General features: G+C 34.4%; 1 protein-coding gene across 5 annotated transcripts in view; it reads left to right on the top strand.

Annotated features, from left to right (window-relative positions):
* Window positions 1–16,811, top strand: part of LOC149552499 (calcium-transporting ATPase 5, plasma membrane-type-like) — a 325,070-nt gene that overhangs the window by 84,131 nt on the left and 224,128 nt on the right. For all 5 annotated transcript variants that reach the window (XR_016352944.1, XM_089788076.1, XM_089788075.1 and 2 more), the window contains exons 8-10: window positions 1,350–1,419; window positions 1,637–1,707; window positions 1,903–1,986. Coding sequence is in view for 4 of the 5 variants with exons in the window: in XM_089788076.1 (XP_089644202.1) it covers window positions 1,350–1,419; window positions 1,637–1,707; window positions 1,903–1,986 (225 nt within the window). In the remaining variant the exon portion in view is untranslated. The remainder of the gene's footprint in view (window positions 1–1,349; window positions 1,420–1,636; window positions 1,708–1,902; window positions 1,987–16,811) is intronic.

Here is a 16,811-nt window from a genome sequence, read left to right as displayed (position 1 = left end):
AGCATAACTCAATGACTCTTCCGCTTCCCTTACTCGTCTCTTCATTTCTATTCTCTTTCCCCTTTTAATTATCTTCTTTCCACTTAAGAGATTAATATAACTTTATAAGATAAAGTGACTTAGTAATTCCTCTTTTTTATTTTAAAGTTACTTAAAATAATTTAATCTTCAAACTTTAAAATAAATATCATGCGAACTCAAAAAGCCATGTATAATAGCTTGTCGAAAAGCTCTTGGCAAGATGCTTGATGTCCAATACCGCAAAATCGGAAATACGGACATCAACCGACTTACTACAAAGAGTAAGTATTAGGAATCCCTGCTATCTCAACTCTGATCTGCCTGAAGTGAAGATGCCTATGTTGAAACTCAAACTGATCCCAGACAAAAAACCTAATTAGCTCAAGAGACCATGATGAAAAGAGATAACAACACATCAGAGGTTAACGGCTAGAAATGGCGGACATTACAGTTAGCCTAGCTTTCTAAACCCAGTCTTTCGCAATTTGTTTTATTAGGAGTAATTGAAGAGCCTATATTGTTAAATCATTTGCATTTGTAAAGTTGATATCCATTAGATGAATAGCATGAGTCGCCAAGTGATTACCAATAAATAGCATTACAAAACAAAGTTAAATCAACGATTAGAAGAAAGGGGGTTGACTTAGTTGATGAAATAATCTTATACATTGTTTAGCATCTAAGCATACTTATTCAAAAGAGGATTTGATATTTGATGTTTCATCTTGGAATGCTAAGTGTTTCATCCTGCACTTTGAAGTGATCACAAAAATCACGTCAACACAACAACATTTGCAAATCGTATATGTTTCTTGATAGAACTTGTGCTTTGGTTCGGAGTTTCCTCATCCTATTCAATCTCATGTGTCAAACAAGTCCTAATCATGTTTTCCGTTAGTAATTTTCTTTTATCCTATCTCTACTATAGTTTCTACCTATTTGTTGTTCCTTAATCGCTCGCAATATGAGGTGGAGGTGCCTTATATTTCACAAAACCAAGGTTCTCAATTTCCCATGATCAAGGGAATCCGAAATTTACTTGCCATAGATGTGAAGTTTCTATTACATTAATAAACTCCGATGACAAGTTACTGCTTTGTATGAAGTATTTAGATATAATGGGAATGAAGGAAAGGTAGACTCTGGGATTCAACTAAAAGAGATATGTTGCTTATTTCAATATTCTGATCTGATTACATTGTAAAGTGCTGAGCATAGAATGCCATAATTGTTTGAATAAAAATCAACCTGGGAAAACAACAGCTATGACATTACAATGTTATGTAGGAGAGTAAGATGATTGATTTGTCATATGCATTGGTTTGTAGGGAATCAAAGAGGGATGGTATGATGGAACAAGCATAACAATTGCCATATTAATAGTTATTCTTGTGACAGGTATGCCTTTTTTGTTCTACTTTTCCCATGTAATAAAGTACATATTCCTTTGACAAATAAAAAAGGTAGATTGTTCTTTATTACTTACATTGCTAAAATTTGGGAGTTTCTTTTGGTTATGTATTGAATCTGCATACTTATAACAATTCACTCAATTTTTTTTATTTATCTTACTAAACTCAAGGAAAAATGCTCATGTTTTTTCCTTGTTTGGCAGCCATAAGTGATTACAAGCAATCATTGGAATTTCAGGTTTTAAATAACAAGAAAAAAAATATTGATGTTCAGGTTTTTACTGTACCAACTCATTCATGACAGTTAATTTTGAATGAAGCCAACCTTCTCATTCTTGAACTATTTTCAGCTTTCATATTCTTCCAGTCCCCTACTCAAATTTTCTTCCGAGCAATAATTAGTGAAGCTTTTCAAAATTTTCCGGATAATTAATAAAATAATTAACCTGTGAAATTGAATTATATTCAGGTTGTTCGAATGGGTCGGACAATCAAGGTTTCAATATTTGATCTAGTTGTGGGAGATGTTGTATCCTTGAATATCGGAGACCAGGTCAGTTTAATTTTTGTAAGCCTGTATTCATTCTCTTTTTTAGCCAAAATAATTGCACAGATGTGAAAAGTAGTCCTGGGGAGTTTGTCTGACATGCATGAGTTTTGTTCGTAGTCACTAATAAAGTGCTTTAATCAATCTAAGATTTGGTAGATCTCTTTTATCCATCTGGTCATTCTCAAATAATTTTGTAAATTCATATGAATGTGGATAACAAAAACCTCAACATTAGTATATATTTTTTATTGATCATGGAGAAATATAAAGCCAGGGTGCTGGCTGCTCAAAAGTAAATAATCACAATAATTCAAGTGGTTGGAATTGCCTGCTGATGCTTACTTCGTTGCTTTAAAGCTTATAATATTGGGATATGAAAGTTAATCTTGCATTTTGTAGATGACAAATCCAACAAACAGAAGATAATGCTACGGTTTAAATAATGCTGGCATAAGATGTACATAACTGCCTCAACTCATGAATTAACCCTAGTTAGAGTTAATTCAATACAAAGTGAAAGGGACTGCACCTGTGATATTAACTTATGAAGCATGCATTTGAGCATAACAAAGAGGTCCTATATTCCACTTGTTCCATAGACATGCACAATGTTTTCCAGACTACCATCTTACAACATTATAGAGAATGGCTTAACTTGCTACAAAACATGGGGACATAGTGGTTAGTTATGTTCTCACTCCATTTTGGCCCTGGGTCATGCTGTGAAGTGCTGTATTGCAACACAAAACATACACCAGCCACTTCCTAAGGCTGTGTTTGACCTTGAAGAGGTCATGGAATCTTTGGCAAGTGTGTTATTTGAGTAATCTCAAACCAAGAAAATGAAGCAGCATTCGAACTTTTAGGATAATAGTGTCTCAACTTTGCAATTACATAAGGCTATTATTTATAATAAGTGTTATTTATAGTAAGTTTATACTATTAAATTTCAAAGTACACAAAATATAATTTGAGGTCCACACAAAATTATTATTATATCTCAATATGTTTATGTCATCTAGTACCATACCAATTTATATATGGATTTAATTGCCTACATTACATGAACTACTCCTAACAATCTGATGTCCCCAAATTTTAATAAAATGTTTTAATTGAATTAATTAATTAAGTGGTCTTAGAATTAAAAAATAAATTATAAAGGTCCTTTAATTAATTAATTAAATTAATGAAAGGGCCTAAATTATAAATTAATGAAATAGTGTTGGCTCGTTTCATGTTGTAACTTTCTAGACAAATGAGGCCCATATATGAAGTTGGCTGGGCATAGTAAATCATGGATCGGATCTGACTCTTCTTTGTATTTCCAGAGGCTGAAAGCTGAGGGAGTTCATGTGCAATTTTGGAGGTGGAAGACCTCCTTAGTCTTCTTTTCGAAGTTTTAGTGGTTCACCTCCACCTGAGTTTGTCATTGGAAATATCACTCCGATATTTCACTTGTATGCCAAGTCTATTGATTGTTTTCATTTGGAGATTGATTTGTATTTGCTCAGATCTTGTCTAATGCCTATGTAATTTGAAGTGCTATTAATTATTGAATGTGAAACTTTATTTGTGTCACTGGTTTTTTTGGCAACAACTCGTTTGTGCTCCTTCAAGTAATCTAAAGTGCTATTAATAATTGTGGTGTATTTGCAATTGACTTATTGCATTCAAGCGATGATCAATATTCTGAACTCGCAATAATCATAATATTGGTGACTGATAATTTGTGCTTAGCATTGAGACCATCCCTTATAATTATTTTCATTTGTATGCATAATCACTTGCGGCAATATCGACCTTGGAGCACTTAGCGACGATCATCTACCAAAGGCTTCATATCACTACCAGATTGTCTTGCATATATGGATTGCCAGTTCTAACATTGTACAACCTATAGACTTAACATTGTACAACCACCACTTTCCGTCCGCACAACCTAGACATCCTCCGAGCCTCACTATGTGTCCAAATAGACAATCACTAGACAACCTGTAGGCTGTTCGTATGGGCCAAACCATATGGACCCAATAGAAGAACGATTGTAGTGTACAAACATTACCATACGGTCAAGTCCAACATTGTATGGTCAAGTCAAGGAAAGGAGTGCATGTACCATTCCATGGCCATGACAAGAAAGATTAGCACCTCAACCGTACGTCCAAGATAGCTTTGTACAAACAACTTAGATCGTATGATAGATAGGGAGAATTCAGAGTTGTACAACTATCTAGGACTTCATTCATAGAAGTTGTCTAATTGCAATTTTTGGTTTCAAATCATCAAAAAGAGTCTGAAGGGCATAATGTTCATTATGACCTCGATTGGTACATTACAGTGGTGTTAAAGCTAGTGATCCTACCAATTTGTTGGGTTGATTGAGAGATCTTGGGATTTGGATCACATTATGGGTTCAAACAATGATGGACAATAGTGGTTGAATGTGCTAAAAAAGATTGGCAAAGAGCTGAGTGATGGTGACAATCTTCCATTAGATATATTGGAAGCCTGCTTGTATAGGTTGGACCAATCACCTTCAAGATTTTTACAATGGATCCTTGCTCCAATTAAGATTTCCTTAAGTCAACCCAGGTTATTGAGACACTATGATAAGGACATCAAGCAAGCAGCTATAGCATGTCTAAATGAAGTTTTGAATCTTGGCTCCTCGAGTGCCATATGATGACAACAACATGATAGAGATTGCACTTGATTGTTAGCTTTCACAACCTTGATGACATTAGTTGTAGTGTCCCCATTTTTGGCAACACCAAAGTTTGAGAGATTAGCCTATTATTGTGATCCTCGTAGGATACTTATTGTGGATAGAGGGTCTTCTGAGGCAGTGGCTTGGCTTGGGAGGGTCTTGTCTTCTCCACAATTCAATAAGCCACAGGTTGGTCTTCATTTGGCTCCGATTGGATTTCATTTGGGCTTAGCTTTATGTACTTACTAGTTGTAAGTCAGGTGTTGACTGAGATGGACCCTTTTTATTTTTGGAAAGTGCATTTTGACACATGGAGAAATAAGAGGGGTGACTCCTATTTCAAACAACATATTTAAATGATGAGTATTTTAGGAGTTATTATATTTTTAGTGGCCAAATTATTATTAAATCATTAAATGGCTTATTATAAAGTTATAATTGAACTTTATAATTTTACTTAAGTTAAGGGTTGAGTCATCATTAGAAGGGGCCATTTATTTAATTAATTATATACCTAAGCCAAGTATTAAATGTTACTAAAAGAGTTGTGTTGGAAAGTTTCAAGAGTTGAGTTCTTTTGGGAAACTTTCACAGTTTATGAAGTTAAGTTATTTTGGGAAACTTTTGTCAACAAGGGATTATAAATATGAGGTCATTGCAAAGGAAAAGACATTCAATTATTTGATTATCCTATTTGCTTATTGTCTTTGTGACATTCTTGAAGGTCTGATTTTTGTATGCCCTTGCTGAAGTATAAGGGTCTGATTTCTGAGTGGTGTCATTGCAAATTTGTTGCTGAAGTATACCAAAATTGCCATTACTTCTCTATTGTATCTACTGTGGCTGAGAAGAGAATTTATTTGCATTTTCCATTACTGTTCAACTGTGGCTAGGAAGATATTGTGGTGTTGAAGAAATTCAGTGATTTGTGTTACTGATTTGAATGCCCCTTATATTTGTTGTTGTAGACAATTATTACTCTGCTATCCAGGGGTTAGAAATTAGTGAATGCTGCAGGAGTTTGATGTCTTCTTTATTGGGGCAGCATCTATTACATGCTAGTTGCAATCTGCCTCAAACTGGAGGGAGCATACTGATGTACGTAGTTCCTCATACAAATCTGCTACAATTTGACATCTACAGCAGTCACCTACAGGTTCTTCATTTAATTGCAAATTTCATGATAGTTGTAGTAATAATTTGCAAGTTTATAATTGCAAATCAATAGTTTCATGTTGGCATTATTATCTGTGGTCCATTGTAAACAGTTTTCTCTTGAAATAAGGAGTTATAAGGCTGCACACCAATTGTTTGTTAAAATGCTAAGTTGTAGTTATGTGTTTCAGCCATTAGATTGCATGCCAAGTGTTTGTAGAAATGTCTACTGGCTGTAGATGCACATTTCACAAGCTGAAATCATATGTATATATTTGAATGGTAAAAAAAGATTGCATTTGTACTTCAGCTTCTTTGTTTGGACATCTAATGACCATTTGCATGCGTCTAAAGTAAATTTGAACTGTTACAAGCAAGCTGAAGTAATCTGAAGATAAAAGACAGCGAGATGGAGAATTCATGCAAAATGTTTGACGAAATGTCAAACCATTAATCTTGTGAAGAAAAAATTGATATTTAATTAAGCTATCACCTGTTGAGGTTTATTACATTAGTAGTGATCCATTTGGCAGCAGATTTACAATATTGGAGATTTGTGCAAATATCTAAGTAGCCTCCTCTTAGATTTTGAGTTGCAAGATTTGATCTATGGTATGATTCATCACTTCTTGATCACAATCAAGTAATATCATTATACTAATGTCTTGGTTTCTATGGAGAGCGTTATGATTTCATGCATTGAAATGGGTGAAGAGAACTTCCCAGATTTAGTACCATGGTTGTTAGAGACCCTGAAATTAGACAACAATAATGTTGAGTGGTTGGGAGATGCACAAGGTTTGAGTGAGGTCTTAGATGCTTTAGCCATATCAGATGGTCTTGTAGATGAGAATGAATATATACATGAAGCAACTTTGAGCGTTGAACATTTTCTAGTTGAAAATTATGCCACCATATCTTTACCACTTTTATTTCCAGTAGTGGAAGATGACATATACAATGATAATTCGTGAATTTGGCAGCATGTGAAGTTCATGGCCAAAGAAATGATAAAATAATGGAGTATAATGAATAAGGAAGAAACATCATTGGAAACAAAATTATGTTAGCAAGATGTAGGTGCCGTATTCAACAAAATAAATAATATATACGGTGCGGTGTTTGAGATGAGACAACCATCAAGAAGATTATTGAAAACGGTATGCAATATGTGGAGGAGAAAACATTGCCACGAGGATTAGTGGGAGCCGTGATGCTAGTGGGAGACATGGATGAAAACAAATGACTCTAAAGAGGCATCAAAGATTAAGAGTCATATCAATGAGCCATAATCGATGTAGAGTTGGCCCTTACATACACAACCAGAATGGTGATTTTTGAGACTTGGAATGATATCGTGATTTTTCATTTACACAACAAAAGCAATACGCATTGTTTCTTAAAGCACACTTGAAGGATGATTCATCGGCCTTTTTGGTTGGATTCGACCACACGAGGTGGAGTTTGAGTTTGTATTTAATGAGTTTTGCAACTCATTTTGAAGGAGTTCTCAGCTATTCAGAATTGGGCTCTTAGTTATTTTTCTCCATCCTTTGGCCATTTTTCTACAGTTCTTTTGTAACTCAGTTGATGATATATGCACAAACCACCTTGGAGGCCATTTTTGGATGAGTTTTACCACCTTGTTAATTATGTGATTGGATCAAATTGTTAGTGAAATTCTTCTTTTCCTTCAGTTTTGTCTCACTATTATATCTATTCTGTAAAAGTGTAATGTACAGGTTGTAAATTATGTTAAATTAATATCATAGGTTCCTTATTGTGAAAATTATATTTTTCTTCACTGAGCAAGTATGCATTTAAACTTTTTTGCAAAATATTGATGTGCATGCATTATAGAGGCAAGCTATGTGAATCTATTACTAATCTTTTTCAGTTTCAAGTGTTAAAGTTTGTTTGAATATCATCATTTTGAACTTTAGGTGCAATCACCTTAGCTTAGTTTTTCGCTTTCTGTAGCCTTTTTCCTTTTCCCTCAGCAAGTTCATAAGTTTGAGCGAAACATCTAATAAGAACCGTTCTAGAAACCAGAGGTCTCACTTCAATTGCATGTCTCACACAGAAGTGATTCCCATGTTATACCAAAATTATTGAACTCATTTAGTTCAGTATCGGGTGCAAATTCTGGTACTTAACAGGTAGATCCTTGAGAAAATCCTCAGACACTTACTCATGGACCGAATAGTGCAGGTAAAGATGTGTACAACCCCAACTTCATGTACCTAGGTTTACTAGTTGCACACATTACACATACTTTAATGTATTTAGTTCAGCTGAGCTAATGTTTTCCTTACCCCACAGTGTCCTACAGTTTGATGGAACTCTAAATTTTAGCAAGATTAGAGCTTCCATTCAAATGTTATCTCCCATTATTTTTCTAAAAATTGCCTAAGTTCTGCAAGGTGGTGATACACTTTTTCAGCTATATCACAACTTTATTACTAAACTTAAAATAAAGACATTGATCCTATAGGGCTCTATTTGACATATGGTCAAATAGATCTGGAGCAACTATGGTCAATCATGACATATGTTGACAGGATTAATCAAAGCACAAAATCATTCATGATCACCTTTACATTTTGACTTCTATATGGGGGAAGCAACAGGTTGATGCTCGGATTTGTTTGTGGAAATGGAACACTCGAATTGTGATATTGGATGTTGATGGAATTATCACCAAATCAGACGTGCTAGGCCAGGTGATGCCTTTGGTTGGAAAAGATTGGACACAAACTGGTGTGGTACGACTATTTTCTACTATCAAGGGAAACAGGTTATATGTGCAACGTCACAAACAAAGCAAATAGACTAGAGAATATAGTCTGCACTTCTAACACATGAGGAGCGATAATGATTTGAAGCAGTGTTTCCAAAGAAAGAGTTAAAATGACTACACAGTTTGAGATACATCGTAACAAGAGGAGTCAAGTGTATGGAAACATGGCAACAATTATCAGTTATCCTTTAAAAGAACTTTGACAATGAGTATTCAGCTTATATCCAATCATGAAGTGGTATATTGCAGCAAATACAGAGATTAGTGTGACCACTTAATACTTCCATCGGGAGTTATAAGATTTGTAATATGCATTGTTGTGAATGGTTTCTAAGCACCTGTTAATATTTATTTCAAGAGATAGCCGCATCACTACCGGATTTGTTCTGAAGCCTCTAGAATGACATGGGGATCATAGGGAGATGCTCATATCGTACATTGGAATTCAGGAAAATGATGTAGAAGCTGTCGAGATTCAAACCGAGCACGGGAAGATATACAAATGCAAAACCAAGTTGTTCGAAGGGGAGATTGAAAGCCGTAGGCATAAGGAGATATGCAGTCGTTAAAAACTATGCCCAGTCTGGCTTCTCATTTTGGCGGATATCATATATTCATGCATCATGAAAAAAATGAAAAAGATAATAAAGATTTGAAACAAATACAAGTCTGGATAAATTAAATAGAATAAGGAAGACATATATATTAAAAAAAAGCTTGATAGACTTAATAAGAGGTCAACACAATTCAATATGAACCGATAAACATCAAACTAATCTGTTTAATTAAAATAAACTTTTAATAAAGGAAAGGGTATGCACTTTTGAAAAGTTTTCTTTCACCAAGAGACATATTCTTCCTTGAAGTAACAAAGATATAAATAGAAGATTGGGACAAGAAAGATTAAAAACATATCCGAACATGCGCATCCATATTCTCAGAAGAAGTATTTTATATTTATTTATTGTATGGAGGAATAAGGGGCTCATAATGACTTCGTAATATAAATTTTATTATTTTATTTTAATAATAAAATAAAATATTCTTTGTTTATTATTAAAGACATGGAGATTTAAATTGCAGGCGAATTGTCCTTTGTAATTATTTTTTGGAATTCTGTATACAATTTAAATATTGGATAAGTGGACATGGTCATTTAGCATTTTAAATTTAATCATCGCAGATATTGTGAAATAAATAATTATTTTCGTATCTGTGTCCAGTTTGTTTCCCTGCCAAAGGAGTTAAAATTCAATCTGGACTAATTTAAGATTGCATAAATATTTGATCTATTGCATCTTGATTATTTAATTGTTGGCAATATAAGTACTTAAGAAATTTATAAAGTTGTATGTGAAAATTCACCGAAGTTGACTGTATTGCCCGGATGAGCAGAGGCACTAGCCTTTTTATTATTGAAGTTAGAAATTCTGGAACTTCTTATAAGGATCAAATCAATTATTTATAAATATTTTATAATCCATTCAATTCAAACACTCAGCATCCAGTTTTCATTGTGTTCGAGGACCTTTCCAACCGAAGAACTCCAAAGCTTAAATTCGCTATAGAAAAGCCTTGGACCAGACAGTTAGTGTTTGAGGTAAAGATTTACTTGCCTAGGTGTAGTGGAGCTTGAAGTGCAGGGGAATCAAAGCGATTCTCGTTCCTTGGCCAAAACTGATTGAGAAGTCCTATTGGAGAAGTGGTAGGCTCTTGGATTTCCAATTTGCGGTTTTGGGAACCAACACAATCAATGACATGTGTGCATCTCTAATAACCTGCGCTTGCTCATCTTTTGGAATACATAATTTTCCTAAGTGATACAACATTTTATCTTCTACATAGTAATTTTTCTATTCTACATGTTTGCCTTGGATTGATGTTGCATCAATAGTCCTAAAGTTGTTGTCATTAGCATATTGGTCATGAAAACTTTCATGAACTATATAACTATTATGATGCTTTTGTTAGCCTATTTCTGTTGGCAATATGGCTAAAGGAGTTCAGAAAGGGTCGTCATTTATGGCAACATATATCTCTGAAGAGATGGTAGATTGAACAGTTGAAGATTCCGTGATCAAAGACATAAAACTGTCTAAGTGTTAGACAGTTTCAATATCAGTACAAAGATGATTTTTGTTATTGCAAAGTTTGTAGTGACAATTGACACGTGCGCAATTAAGACAGGTAGACCAGAGTGTCATGATGACATACCTAAGTGCGCAAATGAGTACATACTAAGTTACAAGTAAAACACCAGTAAAGGCAAAGAACAAGACATCAAATTATATCAGAAAAGGGTTAATAATAGGTTAAGGAATTATTTCGGCTATGATATAATTACTTAAATTTTTTAGGGACAACACCTTAGATGTTTACCCTATATTAGCATTGGCTAATTTTGTATACAACCAAACGTGTGAAAGTATCAAGCTGATAGGATAGGGTTTTGTAAAAGAAAAAGATATAAGTAAGAAGTCACTATTTGCAAAGTATGCAATTATGAATGTGATGTGAATGTGAAGTATATGGTATATATGCAAATTGAGTATGTGACATGCAAACTTATGTGAGAGATCTATGATGCGAATTTTGATGTAAGATCAAAGATATGCGAAGTACAACAAACAACATATAAAAGGTTATTGTATCTATCTTATTTTGTTGAAGCACTGAATTGTATATTTGCATATTTGGGCAGTCAGCTCTTTTTGCTCATATATGTATTTGTGATACGAACTTCTAATAGGGTTGATGTAACTCCTAATAGGGTTGAAGCAACTCTTAATAGGGTTGAGGCTTTTACAGGGCCTAGTCCTCTAACAAGGACCAAGACACTATATATACATACTAGACTCCTAACAAGGTCAATATCCTTAACTAGATTCTTTTGTTTAGTGGATCATTTTGTGGTTACCATCCACACCGAGGTTTTCCCTGGGCCAGGGTTTCCCTAGTTAACAAAATATGGTGTTATGAGTTCTCTTTGTGTATGGATTTATTTACTGTTCAACATTATTGGTTTACTTTCATATGCATTTTGCAAAGTAATTAATAATTATCCAGTTGTGGGAAAAAAATTGTAGAATACTGATTCACCCCCCCCTCTTAGTATTATCTATTTTTAACAATTGGTATCAGAGCTTAGTTACTTAGAAGAGGCTTAACCGCTTGAGTAAGATCCCTATGGATATGGAACAATTGAAGAGGAATCTTAAAGAAGCCCTTAAGAAAATTGATCTTCTTCAAAAGAAGGAGACAACTTGAAAGAAAGGTATGAAGATGCAAAAGATTACATTGGTAAATTGAAAGATAAGATTGATTGTCTCAAATCTAGAAAAGATCCCAAAGTGCAAACTAGTGATAGTAATGACGTAGCAAGCCTTATGAAAGAAAATGAGATTTTGAAACATGAGTTGAAATTCGTTGAACAAAAATTTAGTTTAAAGAAAGATGATGGCAAGTTTGATTTAGATCTGAAATCTGAGAACGTAGATCTAAGATCTGAAATCTAAGAATGCAGATCTAAGATCTCATCTGACAAAAGTGACATCTGAATTAGATTCTATCAAAATTGAGCATGCAATATAAGAGAAGTACAATACCATTATGAAAGGAGAGTTAACTTAAGCTAAGCAGCAGTTAGAGAAGCTTTATTCTAGTAGTGAGAAAATTGATGAACAACTATTCTATCAAAGATCTTCTTATGATAACACAGGTCTTGGATATCTTATTGGAGAAAAATCAGCCAAGAAAACTGAAGTTAGGAAGGAACCAAATCCAATTTTTGAAACTCCTAAAGCTAAAGAAAATGATTAGAATAGGATTGAACCAAGCAAGTCTACAAAAGTATCTAAAGAAGTTGAGCAAGTAAATCAACCTGGGAAATGTGATGAACCAAAATATATAGAGCAAGTTTAACCACCCAAGGAGGTTAAACATGAATTCAGAGGTAGATATTTTATATGCAATGAAGTTGGTAATATGAAGAGAGATTGCACAGGTAAGTCTTTCAAACCTATTACTAATTTCTATTGTTATAATTGTCATGGTTTTGGACATAAAGCAATAGATTGTAAGAAACCTAACTTTGATAGTAATAATGAAAACAGTAGGATGTTTAGGAATGCTAACCTTGCAGGTAATGAAAGAAGAAGATCACAACGCAGATCCAATAATGGAGAAAGACGTAATGGAGCAAGAAACCATATTGTATGTTACAAGTGTAACAACCTTGGACACATTACAAGGAACTGCAGAGCACCAGACAATCAGAATGGACCTAATTAGAGAAGGAATACACTTGTATGTTAGTTATGCAATAACTTTGGACACATAGCAAGATTTTGCAGAATGGATAGAAGAAATTTCAACAGGAATGCAAACTATAGAAGGAACAATAACAAAAATGACAGAAGAAATGATAACAGTAGCAATAACAATCAGAAGGAAGCACTTAAAGAGCATGTTAAAAATTTGAAGGAAGTCTTTGTGAAAGAAAATGATCCATCAAGTTCACATGTGGTTCCAGAAGAATAGTTTTTCGATGCACTTGAAGAAAGAATGAAATCAGCCATACTTTGTGATTCATCTTATTTGTATTAAGCACCTTTTATCAAAGACAAAGCATCAGAAAGATGGAACAAAAGTTAGAAGTCGAGTTAAGAGTTGCAAAGTTAACACAATATAGTAAAGATAATAAGGAAGCTCTCGTTAAGAGCGCAAGTCATTTGGTAATCACACGAAGGAGAATGAAGGTAAATAGGTTTACTGGTTAACAAGAACAACTTTTATAGGTTTTGGTAGATGCATAATCAATGCAAAGTTCAGTTTGAAAGATATAAGGGATGTGAACAAGATCTTGAGTACCATTCAATTGTGTGAAGAATTGAGCAATTCAGAGTGATTTGATAGGGAAAAAAGGCGAGTTTGAAGTTTTCTCAATGCGAAGTAAGAAAAGCCCTAATTACGCGATTTCCAGGTATTTTATGAAGCTTTTGTAGTGTTTTAATTGGTTGAAATGGAGAATCCTATTGTTAGTGATATAAGTGAGAGGCCGAGGTATGTGTTTAAGAAGCTCCCATTCATATCTCAAATATATGATCCCCTAGGAGCATTTCACAAGTTTCGAAAAATGTATTGCACGTAGAAGATATCAGGTCATATATACAATGCAAGTTTGAGAGTATTGGTGATAGTGACATTCACAAGGACTTAGACCTAGTTTTCTAGGGGGACTTGTCATTGAAACAAGAGTTCGCACATTTGAAGGAACTAAACATAGTGAATCATATGTTTTATATAGATTTTGATAATCAAGAATGGAGTAGAGTCATTCTGAGCCGAATTCACGAAGGAATGTTTTGGGTTGGAGATATACCTATCATTATTGACAATGACATAATACATAAGTTGACAGGATTAAGCAATGAAGGGAGAAATCTAGTCAATGAGAAGAATGTATAGAAGATGGTAGAAACTAATCTACAGACAAAATCTGATGGAAGGAACATGAGGATAGACCTCATTAAGCAAACTGATGTAAGAGTGATCAACAAGATCATTGGTTATAAAATGAATCACAGTTCAAGATTGAACTCAGTACCTGCTAGATTTATCCATGCAACTTACTTGATGGAAGCTAAGAGAGTAAGAGTTAACATGTGCAAAATTTCTAGGCATCAGCTATTGGACAATATAGAGCAATTGAAGAAAATAAGAATTGCCATGTTTAGGTTTGAAGCACTACTGACATAGCTATTCTTCCAAGTAGTAAGGCAATTCCCTCGTATGCCTGATAGGGAATGGGACAACAATCAGGGCACCATGAACTTGGTGACATATTATTATAGGAAGCAACTTGAGGAGAGGATGGGGGCAGACATAAACCAGATGATGAAAAGCTTCCAACCAGCAATGAAGCAAAGATATAGAATTCTACCCTCATTGGTAGAGAAATACAAAGATGACATATGTTTCATTGTTGAAACATATGTCACTTACATGGAGGCAGTGGAGCCAAGGGTTAAGTTCATAGACCCTATGGGCTATGAAATACGTGAGGATATAATTGAAGGGTATGTGAAGATCATACTGGATTATGAGAAAGATAAGGATAGTCCTAGATGGGGAACTTATGCTGAAAAGATCAGAGAAGTAGAGAGCAAGCTCTACAACAAGGAGATAAAGGAGAATGTGGAAAAGAAAATTGAAACAATTCACAAGGAATCTGGCATGACAAGACATGAATATGAAGAAGTGAAGGGTATAGCCTTGGAAATGAAGGCTAGTGGACAAATTGAAGTATTCATGGCCACACCTCTAGCAATGGGAGGACCTTCTAAGGGACCGCAGATGCACAAGTGCAACCCATTCAAGCCAAAAGACAAAAGATTGATGAAGAAGTGCAAATTGTTGAGGAGAAATCCACCACTCCTCCAAGCACCAAGAAGTCTGAGAGACTCACCAAGGTCAAATCTGAACCTACAGAGTCCCCAAGCAGAAAGAGAGTCAAGCAGTAGGACAAAGGACCTGGTAAGAGAAGAAAATCTCTTCAAATTGTTGAATCAAAATCAGAAGAATTAGAAGATGAAGAGGAAACTGAGGATAAGCCCATAGAGAAGGTGGTAGGTGAAGCCAAAACTTCGGCAGGAAAGAAGCCTTGGAAACCCAAGGTAGAGAACTTAAATGTACAGATTACTGATGATGATAATTTCATTCAATTGAATAAAAATTATGGTATGTATAGCAATATGGACATAATACAGTTAGAGAATGGGGTGGTAAGAAATATGATTTTGAAAAACAAAAGATTTGAAGATATTCAAAAACATATACCAGAGGATTTGTATAATAGATTGATCAATAGAAGAAGAGTTATAAATGCAGATAAGAAAATTAGAGAGAATATGATGAGAAAACTTTGCGAAGTTAACACACACAATGACATAATCAGTGTGATGAAGGGTATTGAGCCCTTATTAAGGAATAAAAGAAGAGCAATTCTTTTGATGGGAGGTAACTATGAAGAGGTTAACAAAGAAACAAAGGAAGCCATTATTAAATACATGGCCTCTATGCCAAAGGTCTCAGAACAGAGCTTGAAGATAGTGAAAGATCCCTGATAGATGCCCTTGCTGATCTTCTATAGTTTTTAAATTAATAAACTATATTTTCCTGTGATTTCTTTGATGGTCTTTGAGAATAGACAGAAGTTGCAGAAGGTTTTGTTTTTGTTTTGTGTTTTTTGATAGTTTTCACAATAGTAATGAATAATGAACAATAAACATGAGAGGAGACTGAAAATAAATAAGAACATAGAGCCAAATCAGAATTGTTATAAATCGTACTAGATAGATTTCTGATTTATAAAGCCAAATAATAAATCCAATGCAGTTCCAAGGAGCTTACATCCAACAATGATGTCAAACTGCTGCAAATGGCAGCTGTAAGACTGCAAGGAATCACGTCCCAGCTGAAAGAATCAATCTGTAACGCTAAAACCATAAATTTGCAACCTGAATCCACAATAAAGAATGGTGTACTCTATCCCTGATAGCAACGCACACTGTCTGAAGAATTCAATGCCAATAACTACTGAGGGCTACGTCCCAGCCAATCCAAAATTGGGGTTTGTGTCCCAGATGAAGAATTGCTCTCTTAGAGCCAATTCACAAAAACAAGTTTTTCAATATGCAAAAGATAATAAGAAATTAGGGCTCCATCTCCTTATATCCTCTTCCAATTGTAAATTGAACCCTAAAGGGAAATTACACTTTGCCCTTTAAATAAAATATAATAAAATAACATTTTCCCAATTAAAGTTGTCCATGCTATAGGAAAAACATTACTTTATTAAAATTCCATAGCTGAAGGCACCAAAAAGTCTACAGATAGTAAAAATCATGTATAATAATTCGAGACCTTTCCAACGAGTTATAACACATAGGTGTACCTAATCAACTGAAGCCAAAATCCCCTTATTACTCCAAAATGGTTATATTATTAACCTTATTTTAATTTATTTAATCACCAACTTAGGAAATATTTAAATATATTAAAATATTTCCCAAATGGTCCCAAAAGGCCCAAAATGACCAATCAAACATGAATCTGACCTTGTCACCGGTCTGTGCCTGATGCCGGACAAGATGTGTCAACTGG

Source organism: Cupressus sempervirens, chromosome 6, assembly GCF_028749045.1.
Source record: "Cupressus sempervirens isolate cs-2001-9-10 chromosome 6, ASM2874904v1, whole genome shotgun sequence".
NCBI classification, from domain to species: Eukaryota; Viridiplantae; Streptophyta; class Pinopsida; order Cupressales; family Cupressaceae; genus Cupressus; species Cupressus sempervirens.
The sequence above is the reverse complement of the archived record's forward strand: the minus strand, read 5'-3'. Positions and strand labels throughout refer to the sequence as shown.